Genomic DNA, 24,224 nt, shown 5'->3' with positions numbered 1-24,224 from the left:
CAACCCAAAGAAGAAAAGCAGGCATTTGTTGGGCAAACGTACCGGAAGAACAACCAGCCAGAGATCAAACCTTCATCAGCCTTGCGCGGCGGCTTGGTCATGATGTCCAGATCCGGTGGGTTGAAGCCGAGGGCAGTAGCTGGCAGACCGTCAGTGACCTATTCCATGTGAGCGCCACAAACAAAAAAAAAACCTTATTAAAACCCATTTTTTGAGTCACCAATCGCCCTCCAAAGCACTTACCAGGTTGACCCACAGCAGCTGGACGGGGATGAGCGCTTCCGGCAGACCCAGGGCGGCCGTCAGGAAGATGGACACGACCTCACCAATGTTGGACGAGATCAGGTAGCGGATGAACTGCTTCATGTTGTTGTAGATGGCACGACCTTCCTCAACAGCGGCAACGATGGAGGAGAAGTTATCGTCAGCCAGCACCATCTCGGCGGCCGACTTGGCGACGGCGGTACCCGAACCCATGGCGATACCGATTTCGGCCTTCTTCAGGGCGGGCGCGTCGTTGACACCGTCACCCGTCATGGCGGAGATTTCGTTCATGCTCTGCAGGAACTCCACGATCTTGGACTTGTGGGCCGGCTCGACGCGCGAGAACAGGCGGGCACGGGAGCAAGCTTCACGCTGCTCCGACACGGACAGATCGTCGAATTCGCGACCCGAGTACGACTTGCCGGTGGTGTCCTCATCCTCTCCGAACACACCGATACGGCGGCAGATGGCTTCGGCGGTGGCCTTGTTGTCACCGGTGATCACAATGACGCGGATACCGGCGGCGCGGCAGCGAACGATCGAGTCCTGCACCTCCTTACGCGGCGGGTCCAGCATACCGACGACACCGACGAAGGTCAGGTTCACCTCATACGTGTAGAACTTGGTCGAATCGTTCAGGTCCATGTCGTCCGGCTTCATCGGGCTGTCGGCGGTGGCCAGGGCCAGGCAGCGGAGCGTGTCACGGCCGGTACCGTACGTGCGGGTCAGGTCCAGGATCCGCTGCTTCAGCGTCTGGGTCAGCGGCACCTTGGTCGAGCCGACGCGAGCGTGCGTGCAACGCTCCAGCACACCTTCCGGAGCGCCCTTACAGAACAGCTTGGGTCCGTTGCCGAGCTTGGAAGCCTTCAGCGGGGTGCAGTACGAGGACATGGATTTACGATCGCGCGAGAACTCCAGGGTGAACTCCTTCTTCCACTTGGTTTCGATCTCCTGGCGGACGCAGATGGCCGACGAGCGGCGGTCCAGTCCCTGCTTGGCAACGTTGAACGGGTTCAGCTTCTCAGCCAGCACGATCAGGGCGGTTTCGGTGGCCTCACCGACCTTCTCGAACACCTTCTTCGTTTCGTTGAAATCAATGGCGGAGTCGTTGCACATGATGCAGATCGTGCCGAGCTCGTGCAGCGTCTCGTAGTCGGCGGCCTTGATGCGCTGTCCGTTCAGCGTCACCTCACCGATCGGCTCGTAGGTGGAGCCGGAGATTTCGAACTCGGTGAAGCTGCTGTCGTTGCCCTCGATCTTCTCGAAGATGAACATGCGCGACACGGACATCTGGTTGGTGGTCAGCGTACCGGTCTTATCCGAGCAGATGACCGAGGTGCAGCCCAGCGTCTCCACGGACGGCAGCGAGCGGACGATAGCGTTCTTCTTGGCCATGCGGCGCGTACCCAGCGCCAGACAGGTGGTGATGACAGCGGGCAGACCCTCCGGGATGGCGGCGACGGCCAGGGCGACGGCGATCTTGAAGTAGTACACGGCACCCTTGATCCAGGAGCCACCGTGGGCAGGGTCGTTGAAGTGTCCGATGTTGATGGCCCAGACGGCAACGCAGATCAGCGAGATGACCTTCGACAGCTGCTCGCCGAACTCGTCCAGCTTCTGCTGCAGCGGCGTCTTGATTTCCTCCGTCTCCGACATCTCGGTACGGATCTTACCGATGGCAGTGTTCAGACCGGTGCCGATGACGACACCGCGCGCCTTACCGGCGGCGACGTTCGTGCCAGAGAACAGAATGTTCTTCTTGTCCTGGTTGACGGCGCGCGGGTCCGGGACGGCATCGGTGTGCTTGATCACGGACACGGACTCACCGGTCAGGATGGACTGATCGATACGGATGGTGGTGGAGTAGATCTTGATCAGGCGGATATCGGCCGGGATCTTGTCGCCGACCGACACCTCGACCACATCACCAGGGACGATCTCCTTGGCGCGGATCTTCTGCACACCGGACTTGTCGCCGCGGATGACCTTGCCCATCTCCGGCTCGTACTCCTTCAGCGCTTCGATGGCGGACTCGGCATTGCGCTCCTGCCACACACCGACAACGGCGTTGGCGATCAGGATCAGCAGAATGACGAACGGTTCAACGAAAGCTTCAACACCTTCATGTTCCTCAAACAGAGCTAGTACCTATAGGGGGTTTATTGGAGGAGAGAATATATATTAGCAAATTTGTACTTTGCACTTTTTCTTACAAGAGAGTTTTTACAATCGTTCGTTCAATTTTTTACAGTGGAGCGCCGTTTATCCGGGCTTCTCGGGACTTGACCTCGCCCGGATAAGCGAATAACACGGATAATGAGTAAAATGATATATTTTATCACCAATTCCTGGTTATGTTTTGGAATTTTTCTTATTTTTTGATAAAAATAACCCAGTTTTTACTAACTTCATGTTTTTCCAAAGAGAATATTTAAAATTTGCCATGCATTATATTGTTTTTGTAATGACAATGTGCTCTTACCGCTTTTTCAAATATCCTCCTCATAACGCAATGTCACTTTTGTATTGAACTGTCATTTCTCAACAGCACGGATAAACGGAAAGCCGGATAAAAGGTACCCGGATAAACGGCGCTCCACTGTATTCCACAATTAATACGTGTCATATATTACGCGACAATTGAACACAACGTGAACAATTTTATCTAAAACACATTCCAAATTCTATTTCTATATGGAAAACACATTAGCAGAAGGCTGGACAAATATTATTTTTAGACTAATTTTTCTTATCTTTTCTACCGTCTACCTTCCTCGCAACACTTCAAAGGTTAGCAGGGGGGAAAAAGCGCAACGCAAAAGTGTCTGAAGGTTATTTGTTGTACGTGCATGGACCGTGCAAAAGGATGCTCTTTCGCGGTCGCGCGTTTTACAACATCCCGTGGGCCCGTGTTGCGCGCATAGTTTTACCACAAATTTTACGCTCCGCCGGCGGTAAAAGTCATCCAAAAGGGTGGTTATTTTTAAAACGTCCAACGAATTGGAAAAATAAAAAAACATAAAGAACGAACGGACACCTTCAAATATCACATAGCGTCACATTCGTGTGGGCACAAACCAAAAAAAAAAATCCCACTGTCAAACCACACACACCTCTGGGGGGGACTGCGCGGTGGTTACGTTAAATGGAGTAAACGACATAAACAGATTTTTGGCACCTTTGCGGCCAACTGTCCACTGACTGAATATCAAACACGGAAAAGCAACGGTGGAGGAGCGAATGAGCGCTTCATGCATATAAGATTAGATGAGTGCCAGGGTAACGGGACACAAATGCCACGCTGGATCACAACCATCTCAATTATTTTTTGGTAAACCCGGTAACTGATTGAATATAAATCTCGCCAAGCGTTGACTTTTAGAAGACGGCGCTTTCCCGTTGAACGAACGATGCAAAACCTTCCTTCATCGTCCACTGGTGATGATGATACTTACAAAAGAAATGATAGCGGCCAACAGCAGAATCTTAACGAGAAGATCATCGAACTGTTCAAGCACTAATTGCCAGAGTGTCTTTCCTGTTGTGGGAGAGAGAAGGAGAAGAGTTATCCGATTAGATGCGATGCTAATGTTTTGCAATTGTTTATTCCGGTGGTTCGCCTGCCACTCCTCTCTCGGCGCGTTACGATAGAGCGGCTGCTCGGGTCGGGGGGTCTGTTTGTTGGGTGTCTTCATCAGCATGCGGCCATTACCACCACCACCATCAACCGTGCGGCGCATGCAGCAATTGCGTTGTTTTCTACGCTATCCAATTAATTCGCTCGTCCAGAGGGGGGTCCAGAGGGAGGAAACATTCACGTTGTGTTGCGTGTCTCCTCTTCCGGTACCACCACCTCCCGTTGCAACGCCGGCATTTTGTTTTATCTCTTTTTTCGTTTCCATTCAAAGTAATACCACCATTCCATTCTAACAGGCAATAATGGTACCGGAAAATGCGAACTGCCTCTGCTCGCGAAGAGATTAACGCGCGCTTTTGTTTCAAATTAATACCGCTGGATTTGTGTATGTGTGTGCATATGTGACTGGGCCGACAACTTAATGCCAATATCAAAGACAGCAGCAGCAGCAGATTTTGCGTCCTTCGGTGCTTAATTCACATGCGTGGCGAAACACCCGCCGGGAATGCTGCTCTCGGCTGAGACAGGACAGGTCAAACGCCTGGCTCAGCTCGTGCGACACAACACGCTTCCGGCGGGGAGAAGGGATGAGGAGTCTGCCGGCACGGATGATCCAACCGCGTAGGTACGCAACCACCGCACCAAGAACGTACGCACGTACGTACGTACTTAGCACGTAATACTTATTTTTGTCAGGGGCGCATAAAAATAGCGTGCAGGCGCACGAGCGTACTACGGGGGGAGCGAGAGAGAGAGAGAGCGCGCGCATTTTGCAGGTTGGCGTTTTGTATATCTGTGTTCTGCTTGCCCCCTCCCGCGCAGCTACGTTGATGATGATGAATCCGGTACTGACCGGGCGGGCGCATGATTACAACCTCATAGTCAGGGCAAACATTTGGTCGTTTTAGCCGTTAATCTCTGTGTGTGTTGTTTTATGGGGGTCCACAGCAGCGCCTCTATATCAACAACGCCCTCTCACGCGCTTTCATCAGCAAACACGGGCTGGGGCATGGGCAGCTCCGGGGAACAGGTTGTATCTAGGACCAAATGCTACTATTTGTCACCTGATATACTGATTTTCTAGTGCCAGAGCTCAACAAATGGATCGAACGCTTCCTTCACGCTAAAGATACCGATACCGGGGAGAGTACAAAGAATTCGATGAACCCTCCCCACAACACACCGACACACGCACGCTGCCCGGATAAACAACCCCGCAGCAGCAAGCAGCGGTATAAATAGAAACATCACGAAGTGAAAAATGTGTCCATTTTGTGCAGTGCTCCGGTTGTATAATGCTCCACCACAATTCCCCCGACGCCCGGAGAGGATCGGTACACACTTTCATCATATATCCTTTTCCGAAGCGTTGTTTTTTTTCATTTCTTAATCAAAAGAGGATGCCAAATGTACAAAAACACACACACACACATCACACACGTGCGCTTTTTGTCGTTCATATCGGAGACAGGGCGAGTGGAGCAGCTCCAGCGGCCAGCAGGTCATTGAAGATCAGGGTCGGGTGGTTGGTAGGGTGGCGCAAATCCTGTCGTCGTAGGTCGAATAAATATTTTCATCCTTCACCAAATGCACACACCACCATCAACCTTGGCACTTCCACACCATCGACATGCGACATGATGATGCTGATGAAGATGTAACACGCGCCCGGGAGAGCCGTGTATTATCTCGAGCGGCCTGCAGCAAGCTGCCACATATATATTTACATGCCCTAGTTTTTGTCTCGCTCTACCGGGCCCTACTGCATTGCGAGCATTAACGAGAGCAGGGCGCTGTGCATCGACCACGGGCACACAAACAAGCACACGTCGATGTGAATTAGTCTGCGGTTACCGCTTACGCCGGGTGTGATTCGTGTGCTGCTCCCCCGTTTGCAACCGCTAACCACGCTTTGCTGCATTACCTGCGAACGGCCGAACGGAGCAGCTTCATCTGTTTCTTATCTTATGGCGCGCCATTAGACCATACGGTGGGGTCGCAGCAACGTGCAAAACAAAGACCTGCTCGCTCGATTCCTGCTGCTGCTGCTGCTGTTGGCCGCAAACAAGTGCGCTCGTTTGTGCTGTATGGGTCATACACACACACACACATTTGCCCAGAGAACGGGACGAACGGCGAGCATGTAAATAGACCAGCAGTTCGGCTGACTTTTACACGTACAAATAATTCAGAATTATGGAGAGAGAGAGAGAGAGCGAGAAACCGTTTCATCTCGTTGCAAACCACCAAAGTCGCGAGCGCCTGTTTTCGGGTCGTTCGTTGATAGCTTAACCGCGAAAGGTGGCGGCCACTGCTGCTGCTGGAATCCTTTGTTTGATGATCGCTCGCTTCAGTGCCTCCCGGTGGTTTCGTTTATCAGGAAGGGCGGCGGCGGCGGCAGCGTCGGCTTATGTTTCCCCCAAACCCGGGCGTGTGTGTGTTTTTTGTGGTGGGAAGCGGGAACCAGTTTGATAGAACGCGTCAAAGTGATGACGTCTTCAGGTCCAGAAAAGGGTTGCCGATTTTATTTATTCTTCCCGCTCCGCCTTCGCCTCCTTTATCGGGTCGTCACACATGTACACCCACCACATGTACACAGGGCAGAGCGCGGTGTGTGTTGGCGTTCCGTTTCACCATATTTTGCTGCTATTCTTTGCGGCTTACAGCAGGGCCACGGCTGCAATGCAAGTCTCTTGCACAACCCAACCAGTGTCGTCGTTTCCAGGTTGTGCGCTGTCGATAGCCGTTTGTCCATTTAAAAAAAACGCTGTCTGGCGATACTCGAACGAATGTACAGCTGATGAAACAGACCGACCCAACCCTCTCCTCTATCGTAACGCGAACGAAAGACCCATCTCCCTTACACTTCCGCGTAGACTCAGCCGCCCGGACGATACGTACCTTCTTCAGCGGGTAGTTCTGTGGAGAGAGAGAGAGAAAAAAAAGAAAAATATTTTTAGAATATTGATTTTAAAGTTTTTTTTAAGGTAGAATGTGAAGTGAAATATTCAGTTCGCTCCGCGAGAGTCCCAAGAACGTTGGAAAAATGCATCCGATATCCGTCGTAAAAGATCAATCGCGATCGTGTTCACGTGCTAATTGGAGCAAAAGATTGGCAAGATTCCGGACCATCGATCGACCAACCATGCCATCATCATCATCATCCATGCGCTCTCCCACTTGAGATCATCCGAGACGCTTGGCCGAGAGTTTGACGTCAGTGCGATGATTCTCGTAATCTTGCCCCAAACCGGTGGAAAAGCGGGAAAATAGCGAGCGGAGAAAAAAGAAAGAAAGAAAGAAAGCAGCTTGTTGGGAAGATTGCGTTTTTTTTGCCTCGTAATAGTCGGGCCGAGTGCGTTACACGCATAAGTACGCAACGCAAGAGAGTCAGTGACGGGGAGTTCTAGCATCTTCCTGCTACTACTATCACACACACGCAGCTTCAGCATCGCTTCACCATGGGCCTCATGTCGGGAGGAAAAATAATCAAACCCCATCGAAAAAAGGAAACAACCACCATTCTTCTGTTGGGTGAGAAGAGGGATCGAGCTACGAGTACCACCCATCCAGTTCGGCCCCAAAAATAGACACATCGGCTTCTCCCCACTAGGGAAGCTAACGCCAGCTTGGAGGAAGAGTAGAGTGAATCGGCAGACCAGCAGGACGCAATCAGGTGGGCGCCCGCCGCTTAATACACAATCCAGCGGACAGTACACCACCACCAAACGAAACCAAAGCAAGCAAGCAAACAAACTTCCTTCGCAACTTCGTTGTCCGAAAATTACCGGTTGGTCAGTCGAGAGCGAGAGAGAGAGAGTGTGTGTGAGAAAAAAAGGTTGATTTTCTTTACGCATTTTCAGCACCTCTCATCGTTTTTCCGAATTTCCTCCTCCCCAAAAAAAGAGACAAACCGATGCTGTTTGCTGTTTTTGCTTGCTTTCACTGTCCACACTCTCACAGCGTCGTTTCACGTTCACGGGGAAAAAGTGAGCGGAAAAGTGGTGGTGTGAAAAATGCCCCCAACACACAGTGGAAGTCTTTTTTCGCCGGCCACTGTGAGAGGCCCAAATCTCCTGCGTATTTATAAATAAGCACGCATTTACACCACAATATCTCGATGATATGGGGATATTAAATTATTGTTTCTTTATGATCGTGCCGCCGCGAGAACACATCATGCCCATCATAGAGGCATGAGCAGAAGCAGAGAGGGTAGCACCAGACCGGAACAACCCTCCCGGGCTTAACGTGTTGGAAATAACTCAAAGTGCTCTGTCGAGTGTAGAAGCCAGTTGCCTTACACTTTAATGCCCGTATTCCTATAAGAAACGCAGCCAACAGGATTGTGAAACACCGTGAGGATTCCTACCAGACCCAGAGTATCTGGCCGGTGTGTTATGTACACGCATCGAAACGCGTCGATATGCAAATCAATAGTGTACAGGCTCGCGGATAGAACGGCGCAACGCATACGTGCCCGACGACCTCACCTTGAGCCGAAAGTCCTCATTGCTGTGTGTGTGTCTGGCGACCTTAAGCACACTTCCAAACGCCAATCAATTAATATTCTCGACTGCAAGCGAACCCGACCTGCAAGGTCCATGGCGCGCGTACCGGAGAATTGTCCTTGCGATTGACAGAGAGTGTAGATTATTAGCAGTTAAGTCCTCTGTAAAACCTCCAACAGACCGCATTTCAGTCAGCACTCAAATCAAGAAAAAACAATACACAGAGAGCATTCCCACACAACACGTTCCTTCCTTCCAACTCCCATGAACACAAGCAGGGAAATGGAAGTGAAGAAAAAAAACACGTGTCAAGTGATTTTGTTTCAAAAACATCGAACATCTGTTAATACACTTGTGGCTTTCGTTCTGTGGTGCGCTTGTCTCTTTTCCCTTTAGCAAATTGCTCCACCAGCGCTCTTCTTGTTGGGCAGAGAATCTTCTTTCCCTACTTGCACTCTTCTCGCCGGCGGCACCGTAAAAGGCACCCGACCCGAGAGCTATACCCGAGCCGTCTGGTGGAGCAGATTCTTTTTAAATAGATTATTATTAGGTGCGTTCAGCCCCCCGAGGTGGGACCAGCAGTAGCAAATTGATGAATCATCAAAGCCCCCTCCTCTTTGGTTCATTGATTTCGCAGGGGTTTAGTGAGCAAACAGTATAAATCAGGCCTCTCTCTCTCTCTCTCTGTTTCGTTCTTTGCAATCTGATCTGATAAACCGTTGATCCAAATCACCCGGAATGAGGAAGCTAGTTTCCGCCAGGCTTCTTCTTTCCCCCCATCCCCATTTCTGCTGCTGATCGATATATTGATGAGTTAAGGTTTCGGCTCCTTCATTTGCAAGGCCATGGAGTAGAGTGAAGGAAGGTACACTACGGCATCCACATTTTCACACTTTTCCATCCAACAACTCTTGAAGGAGAAGAAGTGTGGTTAGGGGGAGTTGGAGTTTAACATAATGACGTCATAACCCTGTCAGCAAGACGGATACATTGGACGTTTTTGGTTGTGTTTGAAATATAACGATCAAGTAAGATCGCTAACGTGAAATAAGTTATAAAACGACCTTTTCCTCGATCTTTCCAAGTGGAAATCAACAAAACTTATTTTATTCCAGACAACACCACAGCATCCAGGAATTGCTGTTCCAAAACTGAATCGTGTTCTACCAGCTCTTTCCGGGAAAAGAGAGCAAAAGATTAGGTTTTAAAAATACAACACAGAATCTGGTGGTAAATGGAGTTGGGATTTTAGACTTGATGTTCCCGATCAACCCTTGAGCCTTGTGATCGAGGTTTATTTCCAGGAAACATCCATTAGTATTCTCCCCTCCTGCACTCTGCACAGTTTCCATTCCGATACGCTGCACCAGGGATTTTGAGTTCACTTCTGCTCCGAAAAAACACGACGACCAAATCGTTTGAAGTTGGATTTTACTATCGATCTTCAATTTTATATCTTCCTCCCTCTTCGATCTGCACAAACACACACAAGGTGTGTGTGTGTGTTTTTTCTTCTTGCTTCGATGGCACCAGGGGTTTGTGAGAGATTTCCAAATCCCCCCCCCCCCCCCCCCGGACGATATTCCCGCGGCACGATCGAAAGGGAAAACATTGATTGTTGGGTTTTCTGTAAATTACTCTCAAAAGACCCAAGCCCCGAAGGGGTGTTGTTGTTCCGTTCCATATTACCATATATGACCACATGTACTGCACGCGTTCTCACAGCACTTAGAACAGGTTGCTGTTGCTAAATGAGCGAGCAGAGTGTGTGTGAGGAGTGTCTCCTTTTTCCCATGATTTATTTCGATTACGAGTTCGAACCTTGAACCGGGGCGGGCGAAGGACAGGGGAAAACCTGTCCACCACCCCCTGCGGTGTGCGTACTAAATGCTCCTCCACTCGCCTTCTAACCGCTTAACAGAAATCGTCTGCTTTCGGTTGTTGCGGACGTCGAATTATTCATAACCTAACTTCCGAACAACCCTGCAAGTAGCAACGTGCTACTACCGGCAGTGGCAGCAATACTCCCCTCATGTACGACCTCAATTCGAAGGCAGACACACGCACACCGATTGGAGAAGGTTGTTGCGCCGAGGGCGATGCAGTATACATTTGACGCGATTAGCAATGAGCATGAAACAACCGCAACAACTACAGGTCGGAGAAGAGCAGTGAAAAAAAAAAAACATCAACCTTCCCCATCCATCGATCGATCGGCAGGCGACATACTCCCCCCCCCCCTCCTCCCAGCAGGAGAGTGTTGTAGTTTTTTTCTAATCGAACGCGAATCCGTTGACGGCTCGCTGGAGGACGGTTTCGCATGCCGTTTCTTGCCATAAAATGATTAAGATAACAATGAGCACACACAAAAACACACAAACCGTGTGTCCCTCCTTGCTGCTTGATGACATTTACAGGTTAGTTCTAGTGCGCCACCCACCCAAGTGCAGCCGCAGCAACCGAGTGGAACACCTTGTGTGCCTGTGAGCCACCGACACGAAACGATGACGACGCTGGCTGGCTGGCTGGCGCTGGTTGTCGCCTTACACCACCACCAAGCACCAAACGCAATCGATCCTCCCATGTATCGAACGGCTGTTCGGTGTGTGTGCGATCACCGGCAACACATTCCCGCGTTGACGTCAAAGGCGCGATTCTCCGTGCGATCGCGGTTTTGCACTAATCGGCGCCTCGACGACCGCACGAGAGAGAGAGAAAGAGATCGTCGAGACGTCAAACGGCAAAGCGCAACAGCGGCGATCGTGAGGAGCAACAGCACAGTGTGGCGTGGTGTAATGCTTACGCACGTGGCGCTCTCCCTCCGTGTGCTATATCCAGAGCTCATCGCGCGAGAGGGCACACTGCTTAGCGCTACCTCCCATCACCCTCCAGGATTTAACTCCCTTCTTTCTCCAGCAGCAGCAGCAGAAGCAATGGTGGTTATTTCACCACGGACAGAGAGGGAGGAGAACGGGCGCGATGTTTATACAACTTCGTGGCCACCAGTCGTCGTCGTCGTCGTCGTGGGGTCGTCTTCCGCTCGCATCTCGTGATATCGAACGCGAATCTCGCCCTTGGCGGCAATGCAAAACAACAACAAGAACTGGCCAAAGCAATAGGTGTGGATATACACGATCGATTAGCACCTTTCTGGGTGCTACTCCCTTCCCTCGCTGGGTGTGTGTTACTGGGCCCCTGGCTGGCCACGACGCAACGCAAGCGCAAGCATAACCGCGTCAAGGCGACTGGTAAAGATCTCGAAAATAGATCACACCCCGAAGGAGGAAGAGCACGCTCCAGTTCTTTTGTTCACGGCTGTGTGTTTGTGTTTGTGTGTGTGTGTGTGAGGAGACCTTCAGCTTTTCCGACACATCGGTTACAACGTCCACCTGTTCGTGTTTAGGTACAATTTAGAGCCTGAGAGAGCGGCCTGAGAAGAGCTCAATTCTTATCTAATTCTAATTTGCATTACCTCTACTAAGCTACCAAAAAATCCTATTTGAACTTAAATTAAAATCGATGACCCGTGAGAACATGTGAACAATAAGGCACTATTTTCTACCTTCAATAACAATGGCCAGACGAGCACAAAAGTGAAAAGGGGGAAAAAACTTTCCTTTTGCTTGGCCTACCACCCACCACCACCACCTATTGAATCACGGTCCAGCGGCCGCGGTGGAAAAACGTGCTATGACTCGTTTAAAGGGCTCATAGACGTGGCCACTGTTTTGTGCTCCGGAGCCGCCTGACATTGTCCTTCGCTCGCTCACAAAAGGGCGAAAACTTTCAAGTGGGCTGTGGGCTCTCTCCTGCACAACCTGGGGCACGGATGACACTTTGTGCCGTCCGTAGGGCCGAACACATCAAGAAGTGGCTACCGCTTTCGAACAAGAACACACTTGTGTGCGCTCTCCAGAAAGGGTTATGACGATACACACACACACGTTTGGCCGCGTTCGCTGTCTGATGTGAAGAAGAAGAAGAAAAAATGAAGGATTTAATTTTGCTCCTGCCAAAAGCAATTTAAACCACATTTTATAGATGCACCGAAGCCGTCCCGGGGAGTCTCAGTACTCGGGACGGCACTGGGATGATATGGGTGTATTTCGTAGTAATAAGATTACTCATTTTATTACACCACTCTCTTCATTACATTATGTGCCATACAGCGTCGTGTGTGTGCGGGTGTAGGTTAGGGCCTTTGTTGGGTTACAACTGGAGCACCGGAGACCGGCACCGGCAAGACGGATGTTTGCATATCGTTGTAGCAGCACGTACACACCACACCACCGGTTAAAACTGTTGACCCAAGGCAAACATTGACAATTGTTTTGGAACATTCACGGTTCTAGGAACTTAAAAAAACGGCCAAACGCTGTTTTTGAGGAGACCGTGTGTGCGCAAGGGTAAGTGATGACCTATTCGCTAAATTTGCACACGTCTGCCGTTCTAATTAACGAGCCGATTGATTAATGATGGAAAGTCCAACAAACCACAACAACGGGCAACCCAGGAAGGAGAGGCCAGTTCTAATTGAATTATCACAGGGGAAAAAACAACAACGTGCGCCATTCCAAGGGACAAGCAAGCGAACCGAGGAAACGGGGAAAAGGGAGGAAAATACGATAGACTTTAAGGTCGCTGCTGTGTGTGCATCGTTCGCGGTCGCCACACTTGGACAAACAGGTGGTTGGAGAAACGGGCGCTACTCCGCGGGCCTGCTACTGATAACCTAATCTTGTACACCATTAGAGGACCCCCGTATCGGCTTCCGAGTCGGTCGCTATCGGCGGGAGCATTAATAAATTGTTTCGCCAACCCAATTCGACCAATAAAAACAACCTTTCGGGCGGCCCCCCCAACCGATTATGCTTGACTCACTCGAATAACTTAATTATATTGATCGTTTAAACGATACGGGGCCGCCCTTTCTGGCCTTAGAAATCACTCGGATCAGTTCTCAATCTTCATTAAGAGGAGAGAGACAGAGACAGTGTGGAAAGGACGAACAGTGAACAAGAGGTGAAAGATGTTTCTCAATTTCCAGCGAAATAGAATAGCGTTTCTTCAGTTACTGGAGAGTTGTTGCGAATCCAATGGTGCTGCTGGTCAGTGAGAATGCGCCACGCCACACAAAAACCCGGGGGCTATATTTAGCGCACTTTCACATACAAACACACAGCCGCGTCTTAAATCGTGCCGCGGTTAATTGATTTTTCGTGATGTATTGTAATAAATGGGCCCTTTCAAACCTTCCTTTTCTTGCGGGGGGAGGGGAGGGGGGGAGTCCTAAAAGGGGGAAAAAAGGAGGGGCCATTTGCAGCCATGGGCAAGAACAAGTAAACATGTGGGAAAATCTAACAAATTAGCGCAGTTTTGATTCGGTTCCGAAAATGTTCCGAATTAATGTTTACCGCTTCGCCAAGAGAAGGGAAAAACGGGAGCCGGACTGGGGGGGTGTAGCTATAAATTAAAAATTTCACCCTCCCCAAGGGTAAGGGTCAAAAGGGGCCGTCGTCGGGGAGCAAAGTTCAGTTCGGACCGATTTCAAGGTCTCCCTTACTTAAGGAGGAAAATAAACGTAAAAGATTCGAACTGTTTTAAAAGCTTAATTGTGAATCATTTTGGTGTCACACGGGATTCGACTTTGCCCCCAAAATCGTGACCATTTTCAGTAGCTTTAGCGTAAAACCTTCGACTTACATAAATTATCTTTCCCATTTAAGCATACCAAATTGTTCCCTGACATGCACAGAACTTATTCTCCCTTATCTGGTGGAAAATAAGTCGTGCCATCTACTTATAAGAAGCTCCGAAGCTATCTCATTTGCATCGCAAGTATTAGAAGAAGAAGAAAAAAAACGCTGTCGTTAAGAGCTAATAACTACCCCATCGCTCTACAGTGTCTAATAACCTTCTCTCTTCCTAGCACTCCGTCTTATCTTCGCCATTGCCGGAGATACACCATCACACGCGCTCGGGACGGGGGACATAGTTATCTTTTCGTTTTACCCCCAAAACTCGCCACAACCGGTACACGTGTTCGATTTCCAGCGAACGAGTGGTCGCGATGTACCAGCGGCCGGCTCCAGTAACCGCACCGCACAGGGCTAGCGGAGCAACAGCAACAGCAGCAACAAAATGACACAGTCGTCGTGATGATGCTGTTGCCGCTTGGTTCGTCACAGCCATTAGCGACAAGCCCGCATATGCTGTACTACAATTGTGTCGCAACAAACCTTGCATCATCCTGCATATGCACGGAAAACCGCAAACTGACAAGCTAAACGCGCGTCGCCCTCAATCTGTTTTTTCCACTTCTGGGACTTCTGGGCGAACCTTTCGGTAAGGATTTCCGAAAGTCGGGAGCCAGCAGACACTTACCATTGGGTCCATACTTCTTCTGGTATTCCTTCACCTGGTCGAGCGAGAGACCCCTCTCCGGATCGACGCGGAAGTGGCTAAGGACTTCATCGACGGTCTTGCTATGGCCGTCCTCCATGGTGGGTGATTATTTTGTGTTACCGGCAGTTCTGTGTTTGTTTGTAAGGGGAGAGAGAGAGAAAGTAGAAGAAATAAAGTTAGAAAATAGTAAAATAAAATTGCTGCTTTAAGTAAGTTCAGCCTTCTTCCGATCAATCCGACGATCTCGCTTGTTGTCTTTCACGTTGGGTGGTTTTTCTTTTGTTTGCAGTTTTGGTTTTGTGGTGAACAGAGTTGGCGGTGGGAAGACACAGCTGATAGCGCGGATTCGCAGCGATCACTTGGCTGGATTGTGACTCACACACACACATACACACGCACGTGTCGTTTTACACGTTGTAAGACGCCACTGAAGGGAGCAAACGACGGTGGTGAAATGCCGAGTAAGCGCACACACACGCACGTCGTCGTCGTCGTCGTATGCGGAATGGAAAGGAAACAGAACGCGAACCCTCTCTCCCGGTGAAGGAGCACCATTTTCAGCAAAGGTTCAACAACCCTTTGTTTTTCCGCACTATGTGGCACACACCACACACTGTTTTTGGTGCGGGAGGGGAAAGACGTTTCAAAAGAAGTCATCTTAGGGGAGGCTTCTAGAAAGCTCTCCACCGCAGTACACACACAAACACACACACACGTACCCGGGGGATCGAGAGCCCAAAAGGCGGAAGAAAGTAGCGATGACACACACACAAAAGGTTCAAACCGACATAACCTACAAAACCTGCCACAACCTGCCCGGTCGCGGAACAACACTTCTGCGGTGACTGTGTAACTTGCGTGTAAAGGATGTCACAGCTCAGCGGACCCACCAATGCCTACTTCGGCTACGGATCCGCTTCCAGCCGAAGATGAAGTTCATCCAATCCAAGAGAGGACGAGTGGAGAGGGGGGAAATAATCTCGCGAAACATTCCTTGGAGCTCCCCCGCCCCTCAGAAGAAAAGTACAAAAGCGGCGCGTTCTGCCCCGTTTTCGATAAACACTTACGTGGTGATTTGTGTATTGCGCCACGGTTTGTAAAAAAGAAGAAGAAACGAACTACGGGCCAAAGGGGGGGGGGGGGGGTTCACAAGAGCGAGACGGGGGATCCGGTCGGAAAAGGAAGCACGCATTCGCCAACCGTGGCGAGTGAACGGAATGAAATGAACAAAAAAAACCGCACGCACGCACACTCACACACCGAAGCACGCCGTGGCGGTGCGGTGTGTGCGTGTGTACACGCTGTGTATTGCACTCACACAGTGCCACGCGCGCAGCGTGCGGAATGGGTTTTTTTTTCGCTCGCTCTGTTTCTAACGGTAACGGTGAGCTGGCCCTACAGAGGAAAGTTGGCAATTATTTGCTTAAAAGGTGGCACACACTAATGCACTCATCTTACTCTTTTCTTGTTCTTGTTTCTTGTAAAAATGCACACACAACTATCACCAAAAAAACACCTTTCAAGAGGGAAGTGTATGGAGCAATGTTTACGTGTGTGTATGGGCATTTACTATCAGCGAAAACGTCCTTTCTGCAATGCTTCCACATCACACTTCCTCCTCCTCATGTCGCTCTACCTTTCTCACCCTCTCTCTCTCTCTGTCTCTCTCTAACACACATCCACTCATACACGCACATTCATACACACGCCAGCTGAACTGGAAAAAGGCATGACGATTCGCGTTATTTGCCCCCGGGAGCCAGTGGAAGAGGGGAACTGTGTCGCAAAAAGTAAAGAAAAACTAGCCCTTCTTCGCACAGCTCTTTAGCTTAGGCGATAGAGAAAGAGGTAAATGACCACCGTCCACAACACACACCAGTGGGGAAAGGGTTCACCGTGGACGGAACTGCCCGAAAACTGCCAACTAATGCCGGACACCAGCCACAGATAACGGTCCGCTGGGTGGCCGCTTGTACGGCGGCGGGCGGCTCTTCGTTACTAACCAGGATTTTTCTTTCGCACCCTCGCTCACAGGCGAGGAGAAGCGCACGGCGGGGAAAAAAAACTCGGCAACTACGATCTCCGCGAGAACACACAACACGGACAAGCGCGAGCACACACAACCACACGCACACTCTCGGACACGGGACACAGGACACGGTGATGTGTGTCGCCCGTTCGCTTGGCAAGGAAATACACGACAAATTAAGCTTCTTTTTGTTCCCCGCTCGGGACCGGATCTTTGATTACTTTTTTTTGTTCAATGCCCACCAGCTGCCAAATGGCGCACAGTGGGATGCCCGCGCCGGTCATGAGGCGGTGGCATTTTTGTCGCGTACGAAAAGCGGATGCGACTGTTTTACGTGCATTTTACTGTACAAAAGTACTATTGCATGATAAATCAATATTTTTGGGTGCTAATAACTCTAAAAAATTGAATTTCAAAGCTAAAAATGAGATTATTTTCGCAAAAATTTACAAGCACTCAAGCGGACGGTTGTAAACGCAGCGAAATTCCCAAGCAGCATTTGGGCCAACGTGCAGCATGGAGAACTGTCAATCTGACCGTTTCGCTCGATTTTAAACGGTCGTTTCGCCGTTATCTGTTTTATTGAGTTCTTTTTGGTTCTTGAACTTTTAAATTGCATGTTTTGGAGTTTCTTTTTGTACATTTTCCTTCGTTTTTCATTGATACTTAATAATAGTGCAATTCGGCAACTGGTTTTGAAACACATTTTTCAAAAACTAAGCATCTTCTACTACTTTTACAAGCATGAAGTAATGTGATGGGTACTATCACACCGAAACTATGAATCTTTTCAGTTTCAGCCCAAGGCAACCAATTCACCTTGTGTCAACAGATTGATGGGGGGCGCCGTTAATGGGCGAGGCAAAGCGTGCTCACTGTCTCACACGAACGGGCCGGAAAATGAGGACTAGCAGAATTTAGAGCAGCTTAACATTGCTCTACAAATTACGCCCCTTAGTTCCTCCTCCTCTACCCTGTAGCGGCTGTACGGCGTGGCCGTCCCAACAACGCCAAACTGCACCAATTTAGCTCGTCAATAGAGAAACACCTCCACCGTTCAAAGGGCTAAAGCTATTTTTGGGAACCTCCGTCTGACACGCCAAAAACCCAAACCGTAAGATAGGGTAAAGAACGGCTTCGCATGCAGCGTGAAACTGCCATTGACCGAATATCGGGGCCGTTTGATCAGAGCAGCATGATCAGAGGGCGGGCAGGTGGTGTGCGAGATCAACAACGGCAAAGTCCCCGTCGCTGAGGTTTTCCTTGACGGCGCAATGTTGTTGACGTCCAGAGGATAGTTGAGTTCGGCGACGCAATTAGTGTCACACGCTCGAACAAAATTGCTTTCATGGTTAAACGGCACGTGGTACGGGGCGAACTGTTTAGCTATCTGTCCTGATTAAAGCACCTTTTTGCTCCATCACAGCTTATAATGTTGCTTAAATGTCACTTAAATTGCAATAAGTTCTAAACCATTTAAAACAAAACTCACTAACAGAACTACACTATCTTTCAAACTTTTGTGTTGATCCACTCAACTCAACACACACACACTTCCACACAAACACACTCACCAAATGTATCTGCGCGATCGTGTTATGTAACAGAGGGCACTTTTCGAGCAGCCAACCAGTCGCGGTCAGTTGGTGCCGTTGGGGCTCACCGACACGCAAAGGACGGAGGCAAGCGGGGCAGTGGTCACAAACAGGGCACACGGACCGCAAAAGGACGGTGCACACCAGCAAGACGTTCGTGAACAACTGAGGTTCGCTTCCTGCCGATCGCGTTGCTCGTGATCGCAACGACCACGTAAAAGACGGTTTCTCCGAGATTTGGTTGGTCAATGGGAGAAGATGTTTCTTTTTTTTTTTTGGTATTTTGTTCGTTGGTATTGTGTGTTTGCCTTTGATCCCAACGTCACAACGGTTGGTTACAGCGTTTTCCACCACCTGGGGAGGAGGGAGAGGAAAAATCTCACCACAACCTGTGCGAACAATCGAATTCAGGTACACATTGATCCCGCCATGGGATGCTTGTTTCTCTCTCTCTCTCTCTCTTTCTCAATCCGCAATCAAGAGCAAAATAGAGAAAGAGAGAGAGAAAATAATCCTTCTCTCGTGTTCATCGCTGCCGTGACGTGAGAGAACCGGCCAGATCCCTTCGAACGGACATGCGCAGCAACTGGCGTGTGGTGCCAAAATCGGCCGCCTCTACATGTCTGGCGGTCCCCAGATGGCCTTTCCCAAGCGATCGCAGGTCCCCGGGAAATACGGAGGTACCACTTTTAGAACGCTCGACCGCTTGTTGTTGCACTACCGCGTGGACGAGGTCCCAGTTTCCCCTCCCTGCTTCCATTAGTTTCGCCGTCCACCACCAGGTCGCGATCTCCAATATGATGGACGCTCTCGGAAACTGGTGCCTTTCTGGATACTACCTCCTCAAAAGCCATGTGGCCGCGGGCAATAAATTTATTCGGCGAAGAAAAATCAAACAACAACCAAACACGCGCGATCGCGTCCGATGAGTCAATCGAAGTCGACTTTCCTACTTTGCAAATCCAGCAACGCGGGGCGAAAATCGTCCCGGCGAAACCACTTGAAATCTCTCACACAGGTATACGCTCCGTTTCCCCTCCCCCTCCTTCGCTGACTGCTGCAAACAGGTTTACGATCAATTTCGCAACGTTTGCGGTTTTTCGATCGAAAGTTTTGGACCGGCACCACCACTCGGACCTCAGCCTCCCCCTCGCCAGCCAGCAAGCTAGCCATCGGTCAATTATTTTTACCCAATCCCCAGGGTCGGGCGGGTTAATATTAGAAGGTGCAGATAAATTATTTTAAAAATAAAATAATCCCACTCTCGCTCGCTCGCTCTCTTTCTCTCTCACTCGGTACGGGTTTGGCGAGTTGGAGTTGGTCGTGGTGAGGGCGAAAATGGAATTTGCGCAAAAAAAGAAAAGAAAAAAAAAGGTAGAAGGCCAGCGTTACTTCAATCCTGCAAGTGGCCGATTTGATTGGCCGCAAATTAAGCCTCATTTTAGGGTGCATAAAACAAAACTCGACTTTGTTCTATTGCTGGTGAGTGCAATTTCCCGTCCTAAACATGGTTCAGCGCTCACATCCCAAGTTTACAGCTTCCCGCACCAGAGTGGCCCTCTTCTGAGGGACGTCTGGCATAGCGGCTGGAACTATTTCTCACCCGTTCTCTCGCTCGCCGAGAGTGACCGAGAGTTGGCGAGAGTTGTCGAGCAGGCCGACGGGGGGGGGAAAAGTCGTAAAAATTGGCAGTTTAAAACTTATCCCCCGAGCGCACACGCTGAGCTGAGAGACGGTTGCGGTGCAATTATAAAATGATTTCCAATGCCATTGGGAAATTATACTCGGTGTTGGCTTGAGCTTTGCCACCCCGATCCAAGCCCTCCCTTGTCGCTGCAAAACGGTTCCCGGTGGGCAGACGATCGTAGTTTTGATGTTGAAAGTAAATAAATAAATAAATAAATATACTGCGATCGCGCGGGCGACGGTACGGGGCAGGCGCGTACTTCAACTCGAGCGCGCGCGCGCGTGAACTGAGGATGCGCCACGGTAAAGATGCCATCAGTCTTTCTGCTCATAAAGGCAACGGTTTTTGGGGGATTTTCGGGGTGGTGGTTGTTGTCTTGGTGCAAGCAAAAAAACCTCTCAAGGCCACCACGATCAAGGCACGTGTACGTGCAGCTTTTCCCGTTTTTTGCTCTAGTGGAACTGGTGAGTGTTCATAAATTCTGCTCCATCCGAACTATTTTTCTCCAGTAGAAAGAGCACATACACACAAAAAAGATGAATAATGCAAAACAAACATTCCAAAACCGTAATGCGCGCCGGAGCGTGTTGCCATGTTGTACGGGCATTGTATTTCGACAAACAATCGGAACCTACAGCACAGCACAAGCGTATCAGCTTTCAGCAAACTCTTTCAGCAAACTCCTTCCAAACGCCTCCTCTCCCGCCCAGTGATCGGTAATATAATAATATCCAACCATATTTACCACTGCCCGTTGGGGATCAGTTGTTTTGTGCGAATGATATCTTTGTTTACACTTCGACCCGTTGTTCGAACCGGGTGTTGGGGCACTACATAAATCCCCTGCGCTCCTGTTGTGGAGTATTCGATTTCCAATGCTTTTGTTTTGGAAGGTGCAGTTAGTTTTTCGCTTGATAAAACAAACAAACTGGCGGAGCGAGTGGGTGAACTCGGAAGCGTTACTGAGCGTGCTAATTAATGCTATTACAATTTAATTATGATAAGGCGAATACTAAGTCATTCTTCCATCGCTTTGAGAAGAAAAACAAATACAAAAATGCGCACACGACCACCAAGGGCCCTTGGCAGCTGACATCATTCCATCGCTTGGCATGTCTATTTAAGCTGCTTCATATCCCCGCCGTATGATGGATGCACTCTGGGCAGATCTCCTGTTCGGGCGGTTAGTACTTGTTGGCCACAACAACAGGTGAACCGAATCCTGTCCGTAGAAGAAAAAAAAACTCGTAACTGTGCGTCTTCATCATCTTCTTCTTCTTGTTCGTGTGTGCAAAACGCTGTGCCCCCCCCTCAATGTGGATGGGCAGGAATTTACGTTTCATCAATCAGTACCGAAATAGAAATTTTCCCTACACACGCGCGCGCTCGCGCGCGCCCTTTGCCTGTTTTTCCCCGTTCGTCGCTTTGGTCGCTTTGGTCGCTCCGCGCGGCTTAAGATTGTGCGCCAACCACAGTGTATCTCTCTCACTCCTTGTTTCAAGTTAGTTGCGCTGCATGATGTGTAGCTTTCTTGGCAACGGTTCAGCTACCGAGGCCTAACACCCTGGCCCTAATGTCAGCCAATATTTGATCTAAGCAGGATGGAATCTTGTACCGCGTCGATCAAAAATGGCTTCACGTGTGTGTGAGTGTGTGCATTACCATCGGGCCCCGATTGGGTGGGCAAAAACTGGGGAAGGTAAAGTGTTGGAAGACTCAACACTTGTCAAGTCCACTCTCATGCGAACAATTCTGCTGCAGCAGCAGCAGCTTTATTGGCAAGAAGCACGAGGTACAGGCAGGGATGGCAAAATGGCAAACGAAACTGTTACCGCACCAACCGCTAGACACATTGGACGCGAGTGAGCAGAAGAAATAATTTTCCCTGCACGATGAAACAAAAACAAGAGAATATTTTCCACCACACGCCGCCGCCGCCGCCGCCACAGACACGCGGAAAAGCGCTCTCTGTTGCGCAATAAATTGCGGCGTGAATAAATGAACTAAAAATAGAACCTCCCCCCTCCCCTCCCACGGTGTGTGCAAACACACACACACACACATACACATGGACACCTCAGCGCGGTATATTAATGACACCCTGGGCCTAGGGTTAGGTACACGGTGTTGTGTGCCGTGCCGTGGTCAAACGCGCAAAGTCAAACGGAAGATCGTCTTCGTCGTCGTCTTCGGCCCGTTGACAAAAGGACCTGGCCGGGCTAAAAATAGGCGCACAAGAGGTCGCAAAAATATTCCAACCACCTCGCCAGGCCTCTTGGCTGGTCACCCGGACCTTAAGCGCAACATACACACACACACACCACACTCACTCACTAACTCCCCGGTGTCCGGTCCGGTTGAGCTGGTTGCTTTGGGAGTTTTTGTTAGTGAGCTTTTAGATATTAAAACTTAAGTACTGTAGCTCAAGTACAATGCTGATTGGGATGCCTTAGATGTGCTCCCTGGGAGAGACGACAGCTCCATCACACCGCAAACCCCCCCCCCCCCTCCCGAAAAATAGAAACGATCGGTGTTGCATAACGATCGTCCGTTTGATGTGCTCTTCAAAGCGAGGTACGATCATCGACTTCACAGAGCTGTCACGCCGTCCGTGCGTGCTCGGTTCACCGCTGCGGCGCTGGTCCAACGTGCAAGGAGCGGAAGGTGTTGAAGAGTGTTCTCCCCAGGGACGGCTCGTCCCGTTGCTTGCGTCCCGCACAGACACATCCTCCGGCCGGAGCAGGCCGGAGGTATAGAAAGCACCTGTTCACTATCCATTTTTGCTCGGGCAAGGCAAAGAACTTTAAAAATATCATCACTCATCACGAGCGAGCGGAGCCATGGATGGGGACCGGGTCCGGGAATGTCACTTTGGCGACCCTTTTTTTTCCTCCCCCTTGGTCCTCCCGTAACGTTTTTGCGTTGTATCTTCGTGCTTCACCATTTCACCAGTTTTTTAGTGTAAGAGTTTGGAGTTTGTTTTAGGCTTCATTTTTGGAACTCCAATGCAATTCTTTATCTAAATGGGGGAAATATCCCTGTTCGCGGTGTCACTTGTCACGCTCGATGTCCTTCGTGTTCTTGAGAGTAGGGGGGTCTTTTTTCACGCTTGCTTTTCAGCTTTTGTCACAGTTTCTCACACTCCCAAGCGCTCACGTGGGTCACAGTTCCACTTTGTCCTGATGCACTCGGTCACAGATTGAACTCCGTATCCAAATCCAATGCAACTCCAAACACCAACATCACACGCTGTGTCACCTTTGGACGACGATGGGATGGGAAAAACTCCTCCACCACTTCTTCCAAGTCCACCAAAAACCAAAACTTAACAGCAAAGCTAAAACCACCTGCGAACCTAACACTGCGACGATCGGATCGATCGCTAAGTTTTGCGAAGAAAGGCGAAAAACCACTGCGTGCGAGCACTACCGTAGAGCGCTCCCAGCTATGCGACTGACCTGTTTCGAAAGGTCGAGACAATCGGCAACGGATCGCCGCCGTGCGAGTCCTTTTATAAATTCCCGGACCCGGCCCGTTTGCGAACGGGCCTGCTAAGCCGCCAGCGCCGGGGCTCCCGGGGGCGCGTACTGCTCCGGCGCGAACGAGTTGCCACCAACACAGACAAACGCAGACATGGGGACGCCCGGTTTTTTTTTTTTTTTTTGTTGGTGTGGTGTGGTGTGTGCGCTGCTACACACATACGCGCGCACGCTCACGGGGTTGTATGGAAATATTCGCTGCGAGCACAACAGGTGCATGATCGCTGTCATACTCGCTCGCCCGGTATGAGGGGCGATGGCGGTTTTCGCTCGGTGCAGGATCTTCGGTTGAGCGAAGCCCCGCCGCATGTAAAGACCCAGCTGACATCTCAATCGGTGGATGGAGCGGGGTTTTTTGTTGTTGTTGTTCGATTGCAATTACGTTAAAAGTATTTAAAAATCGTTTTTCATTTCTGTGCATCATAGAAAAGGGATCATTAACTCTTTTTCATTTTCTTTCCTACGATTGCGAATGGCTTTACCCACACAGCAGCACCACCACCACCACATACGCAGTTAGTACACCGGGCCACGATCGCGATCGGTAAGCCCTCCCT

General features: G+C 50.0%; 1 protein-coding gene across 7 annotated transcripts in view; it reads right to left on the bottom strand.

The window, feature by feature from the left end:
* LOC120951795 (calcium-transporting ATPase sarcoplasmic/endoplasmic reticulum type) overlaps positions 1-23,708 on the bottom strand; it is a 33,080-nt gene extending 9,372 nt beyond the window's left edge. For 5 of the 7 annotated variants that reach the window (XM_049606379.1, XM_049606380.1, XM_049606381.1 and 2 more), the window contains exons 1-6: positions 23,587-23,708; positions 14,797-14,945; positions 6,803-6,820; positions 3,720-3,802; positions 244-2,412; positions 43-158 (exon numbers count right to left, since the gene is read on the bottom strand). In XM_049606379.1, coding sequence (XP_049462336.1) covers positions 43-158; positions 244-2,412; positions 3,720-3,802; positions 6,803-6,820; positions 14,797-14,914 — 2,504 coding nt within the window. In that variant the 5' untranslated portion in view covers positions 14,915-14,945; positions 23,587-23,708. Of the gene's footprint in view, positions 1-42; positions 159-243; positions 2,413-3,719; positions 3,803-6,802; positions 6,821-14,796; positions 14,946-16,820; positions 16,952-18,420; positions 18,615-23,586 lie in introns of those variants that run through there. The other 2 variants (XM_040370720.2, XM_040370721.2) reach the window with 2 other exon arrangements.
* Positions 23,709-24,224: the final 516 nt, after the last annotated feature.

Source organism: Anopheles coluzzii, chromosome 2 (genome assembly GCF_943734685.1).
Source record: "Anopheles coluzzii chromosome 2, AcolN3, whole genome shotgun sequence".
Classification (NCBI taxonomy): domain Eukaryota; kingdom Metazoa; phylum Arthropoda; class Insecta; order Diptera; family Culicidae; genus Anopheles; species Anopheles coluzzii.
The sequence above is the reverse complement of the archived record's forward strand: the minus strand, read 5'-3'. Positions and strand labels throughout refer to the sequence as shown.